Source organism: Nymphaea colorata, chromosome 6 (genome assembly GCF_008831285.2).
Source record: "Nymphaea colorata isolate Beijing-Zhang1983 chromosome 6, ASM883128v2, whole genome shotgun sequence".
In the NCBI taxonomy this organism is placed as follows: domain Eukaryota; kingdom Viridiplantae; phylum Streptophyta; class Magnoliopsida; order Nymphaeales; family Nymphaeaceae; genus Nymphaea; species Nymphaea colorata.
In genome coordinates this window covers 6,682,674-6,688,410 of record NC_045143.1, presented here as the reverse complement: position 1 = coordinate 6,688,410, position 5,737 = coordinate 6,682,674, and the positions used below count along the sequence as shown (strand labels likewise).

The following is a 5,737-nucleotide window of genomic DNA, read 5'->3' as shown; positions in this document are numbered from 1 at the left end:
TCATGAGAGGGGAGATAGAGAGTCTACTTGAGTCATTGTTTAGGGGCTGGTGTAACGTCCAATCTGTGGGGGAAGGGGAAGTAAAAGCGGTCAAAATTCGGCAACACAAGATCCAAAAGGAAGAAGAACTGGAGAAGTAGTTGAAGAGCAGCGAGGCCATTAATTCCAGCGACCAAGTCAAGTGGAATGGGACAAGTAGAAGTTAATGGTGTGGGGGCAAACTGCTCATCTGTCCTTTCATCCGGTAATAATGTAGGCCTGACAGATTTCCGCCGGAATGCTATTCAAAGTCCTAGCTGAACGAAGCCCCACTGCTCACTTCCCTTGTGTGTGAAGAATATAAACCGACCAATCTGTTTCTCCGCATCGAAAAGATCATGGCTTCTCTTTCCTCTCCTGATCATGTCTATGAAGGAAGAAGGAGCAGAGGCAACTGGGCAATGGTGATCCATTTCAAGCGGAACCTCTTCTCGTTCTTGATCGCTGCGGCTCTCTTCACCTCCGTGGTTGAAGGTCAATCTGGTGAGATCCATCCCCAGAGTTGAAATTTAGCATGCCTTAAAGTTAGTTTGCCGGCTATCTGCTTTGGAGAATTGGACGTCCTAATTCTTGGCTGGGGCGTGCAAACTAATCTGTAATATTTTATGATGCTTTTGTGCATGCATCACAAGTTATAATTGGCCACGAGGCTAATTTCTAACGTGGAAAGGAGAAATAGTACATTTTTCAAAATGGTGAAGCTTACTTCATGAAATTAAATTTTGAAGCTTGACACAATGACACTTGGTTTCTTTGGAGTCATTTTGAAAATTTTGAGGGATTCATTTTTACAACTGCCAACCGAGTTTGTGGAATCAATTAGGATCTTGAGATTGAAGGAGACGATTTCGAATTAAAAGCAAGTCCCCACCATTTAGTGCGGGTCTTCAAATTGCCACCCACCAGTCACCACATGCATTATTTCTTAATCATCACTGTCTCACCATGTGTATAAAGTCTGTTCTCTTGGTACAGTGACATTGATTATCCAAAATCACCCATCTCAATCATGAAAGTGATTCGATCCGTTGTGATAGATGGTTGACAAAAAAAAAAAAAAGTAAAATACACATTGTTTTTTTCTTTTTGGTTTTTTTTCTGCCATAATGAATATTAGTTAGTTGATAAAACCTTACCAATAGAGTGATCATGAAAAACACGAGAAGGTTACATTTTTGGAAAATAAATTTGCCACGGACTTTTTCCTTTCTTTATATACTTTTAAACGTTAATGTTGAATTCATAAACATTAATATTATCACAAATTTACATTTAAACTTAAATTGAATTGTCATTATCATTAAAATTCCATTCTTATCATTTTATGTAGTATTTAATGTCTTTTATTAGTTTCCATTTACTTTACTCTTACCTGAAGTATAGTTTATTTTTAAAAATTTACTGATATTTTAGAGATAATCTTTGCTTAATAATACCTATGAAAAAACTTGCCTTAAATAACCTATATGTAGTTTATGTATGCTGGATTTCCGTTTATCTATATATCTAAGCATATCAAATCTGAACTATTCCACTCTTACTCGGATGGCCCAGGTCTATAGCCTCTCCCTCACTGATTTACTCTTCTTCTCCTCCTTTTTTTCATAATAACCTCTCTCTCTCTCTCCCTGATTGGTAGCGATATCAAGTGATTGGTAGCGCAATCCGTCAGGTTGGATAACGTGTTATAGCTAACTCCTCAGTTTAATTCATAGAGAATGCTATCTTGATAGCATTAATAAGCAATGTTGATCTTGAAACTAGAAGTGTCATTATGAGGCTAAGTGGACCGTTCTCATCCCCACTTCTTTCCTCTCTCTCATCGGCTTGCAAGGGGAAGGCTTGGTGGCTATCCCTTGCGAAGGGAAGCCTCAGAAGATCCTCCCTTCTAAGCAAGACATAGGTCATTTGATTTAAAATAGAACGTCATATATATATTTGACTCATAAAATTCCATTTGTAAACCAGCTTTAATTTTCCTTTCTTCTAATTAAACTCGATGCAAAATCTTCTCAATATATATGAAACCTTGGGAGTTCACATTCAAAAATTTTCAAAAAACAGGTTCTTCAAATGAATTCCTACTCTAAAATAGTTGCATGTTCGAAACTGTTATATAAATTTGATGTTGTAATATTTTTAAAAAGGATTTTTGGGCTTTTTGAAACGGAAGAAAAATAATTTCCTGTCTGAAATAAATTTCTTTGGTCCCGTTCCTCAGGTATTAATGCTATTATTTGTCAACATGCATAAAAGAAAAGAAGAAGAATACCAAAGTTTGAAAAAAGTAAGTGGCAAGTGTTCACGAAAAATGTAAAGGAAAACGAGGACAGGATCGTCGATTTTCCGGCCAGCTACGACTTTGCAAATGTTTCGGTTGGACTCATCGACCAGCGCCGGTGATCCAAAGTTGGCTCACGACTCGTTGTGCATCCCTGTTTTTGGTGGTAGACATCGATAAGAACCACATGGCCATTTAATTTCGCGTCAGTATCGACAGGGAAAAAAGATTTACAGTGCTAGTGCTGTTCCGGCGTGGCCCCTAAAATTAACCGCATCGGTTTATCTTTCTTGATTTGATAACATCTCTTATTTTGAAAACATGATTTGGTAGCTGCTGTGTTGTCCGTTTTTGTTTACCATGCTGTAATCTTCAGTAGCAACAATCTCTCTGCCTTTGATCAATGCTGTGCATTAAAGTCGTTCTTGTCCATAGTGCATAACCTACTTTCACTACTAGGTTTTGAACCGGAACCAAGCAGCCCTTCCCCGGCAGGAGAACCGTCTCCATATCTACCTACTCTGTCGCCTGATTCCCCGCCTGTCCCACCGGAATTGCTTGCTCCACCGCCTGCCCCGCAGACCAGTCCACCTGGAGATTATAGATTCCGCAGATCTCCGCCTCCTCCCCAACCTGATAAGCCAGTCCCAAAAGCAAGAGAATCAAAAGGTGAAGGTGGGTTGTTTTTGCTAGCCATTCCAGCTCCTACGTGCTTCACGTATAAGTAGTGCAGAGAGAGGCCACCTTGAACAGCTTCGGCGCAGTAAAACCAGCTATAGCACTTTTCACCATTCTTCAAAATCTGCAATTTAAGTTTTCCAAATCCGTTTATTATTTTTTCTGCCTGTCGACACATTCAATTTTCATCTGTCTATTTCGCGTCCAAATAACTTAAAAACTAGAGTTTCGCTTGGGTCGATCAGTAGCAGGATAAAGGAAAAAGTGATTATCTTATTTACAAAAAAACAAAAACCTTTCTTCCCATCAGAGGCAGAGGCAAGTGTCGGCACTGGGCAATTGCCCACATATACCCACAAAAATTCATATTTTTATATTGGTATTTCAAGAAAATTTTTCTCATTCATGTATTAGTGTTTCTTAAAAATCTTAATTTTATAACTAGTGTACAGCAACCAAAATTTTTTGGTTCTGCCCCGGCTTTCTTCGTGTGGCAAATATTTTCCAGGACCAAAATTCAGCCTCAAGAATTTTTTTTGTTCATATATCTGGTAACATATATTTATATTAATGTTTTTAAGATTTTCAACGGGGGGAAATGCTGTTACCAGTAATTATGTTTATGCAGGGAAACAGTCAATATAAAATGTGATCACTTTCTCTTTAAGACGATCAGCCGTCAAGTCTTTTCACAAGGCTTGCCACATTAATTATTGGATTTTATCAACATTCTGGAATCAGCCACTGCTTTACTTTCTCATTAGCTATTTTTAAGGTCTCCCTTTCCACCTAACGTCAGAGGGTAATTAACTTTGGGGCTTAGTGGGCAACAGATTTTAAGAGGATGTTTGGCAGCACGTATACCATGTGAATGTTCATGAAGTAGCCTTGAAGATTAGGACAAGTTCATAAAACACTAAAAAACATGTGTTTCATAAATCTGCATTTACCTTGAGGTCAAATTCATGAAACATTCACAAAATATACTTACTGTGAAACAATAACTAAGCACACTTCACATGGAAAAACATGTTTCAATAATAGCTATATCCCTGGTTTTATAGGGCCTATATGTGCAGCCTATTTCACTGTTTCAACAATTTTAGCAGTCCCAAGGTAATATGTTCACAACCCTATTGTTTCCTTTATGAAACAAATTTTCTATAAGCGAGGTTTTCTATACTGCTGGGTGGTGCTGAGGCAGAGTTTTTTATGAGCTCTGCCTCGATCAACCTTAACTTTTTGTTCTGGCAAAGCTTAGAAGACTGGAGCCCAGCTCCAGATCAACCAACTTCTAACGTCCATCCTGATCAACGGCTGCTTCTCCCCTTGAACGTGAGCAATTACAACGAGATTATAATATCACTATGTATCTGACAAACTTTTGCTATACCATTTTGAATCGGAAGGTGAAGGAAAGACGCCAATCGGCACCATAGTCGTGGTCGTCGTGGTAGTCGTGGTCGTCATGGTCGTCGTGGTCGGAGTCGCCGTCTGGCGAAACATGCGGACGCCAGCAGAAGGAGACGTTGAGCAACCAGGTAATTAAGCTGCTACTTACTATTTAATTAATTAGTTGAACGAGATTCCTAATCATGGCATTAGCTCTTAAAAAACAATTTCAAGATGAAGCCACCTTGAGAAACCTTTTTAGGCAATAAAACACATCCTGATCTCCACACCAACCCACCTTCCCGCGCAATTGAACGTCAATGAGCAACTGCCATTGCCAAATTATATAAAAAAATACAAAAAAAAAAAGCACAATGGGTCCAATTGATGGAGGGTCATTAATATTAGTCCACAAAATCTCAAGTTCGATGATTGGAAAAACCATCTTATTGAATGAGCTGCACATTTTCATGTAGTTTATTTTGAGCAAAACAACCAGCAGCCCGCCATGAGCTGTGAGAGGAAATATCATTTTTATTTTTTATTTAAAACAGTGAACACAACAAAACTAAAACTAAACTACCATTGGTGGTCGGCGGTTGCATAAAAGAAACGTGGTAAGTTTGATTGTTATAGGTGCTATTACACAGGTTACAAAAAAAGGCATGTGGTCAGTTCAATTTTCAAAGGTATTATTCCTTTCATATTACGAACGGTAAAATCAAAATACTTATACCGTACCTCACCTAACTTCTGCAGCTGAAGAATCAAGATTTCATGCAGCCACCGAAGTGTCAGGTCCAGGAACATCCACGAGAACAAATCCGGCGCCTGCACCTGTTAACTTTCATTGCTACCCGAACACTACTCACAACATGGCTTTGTCATCTAATAGTTTGATAGCTGTATCATAAAACAGAATACACAAGGCATCTATTGTTTGACAGTTTTAAGAATGAACAGCATGTTCTATATGTCCAATGTTCTATATGTCCAACGTTTGTTTTATCTCTATCTGTGCCTTATTTGTCATGTCCAATGTTTCTTAAAATCTCTTGTTCTATTATAAGAATACTCAAAAAAGTGTTTGAATAGCCAAGATGAAGCAATAGTTTTCTTTCTTTCTTTTTTTCTCTTTATATATATATATATATATAAAAACTCATTATTTAAACATAAGTTAGCTTCACCTACTTCTTCATCTTTTTTCTCTTTCATGACTTTCCATCTGCAAATAAAAAAGAAAGCTCATAATTAAAATGATAAATCAGCAAGAAAATCACTCTACTAGACACGCATAGTGTCATGCATCTGCAATTGGTCTCTCTCTCCCTCCACCCTTCTTTG

The 5,737-nt window shown here is 38.0% G+C and overlaps 1 protein-coding gene across 2 annotated transcripts; it reads left to right on the top strand.

Moving 5' to 3' along the window:
* The first annotated feature begins 382 nt into the window (after positions 1-382).
* LOC116256798 (proline-rich receptor-like protein kinase PERK10) lies at positions 383-5,406 on the top strand. Of its 2 annotated transcripts, none has more exons than XM_050078137.1 (4): positions 383-522; positions 2,780-2,995; positions 4,414-4,539; positions 5,150-5,406. In XM_050078137.1, the coding sequence occupies exons 1-4, from the start codon at positions 441-443 to the stop codon at positions 5,302-5,304; spliced, it is 579 nt and encodes a 192-aa protein (XP_049934094.1). In that variant the 5' UTR covers positions 383-440; the 3' UTR covers positions 5,305-5,406. The 2 variants fall into 2 exon arrangements, with proteins under 2 accessions (XP_049934094.1, XP_031489146.1); XM_031633286.2 differs by having other exon boundaries at positions 4,408-4,539.
* The last annotated feature ends 331 nt before the right edge of the window (positions 5,407-5,737 follow it).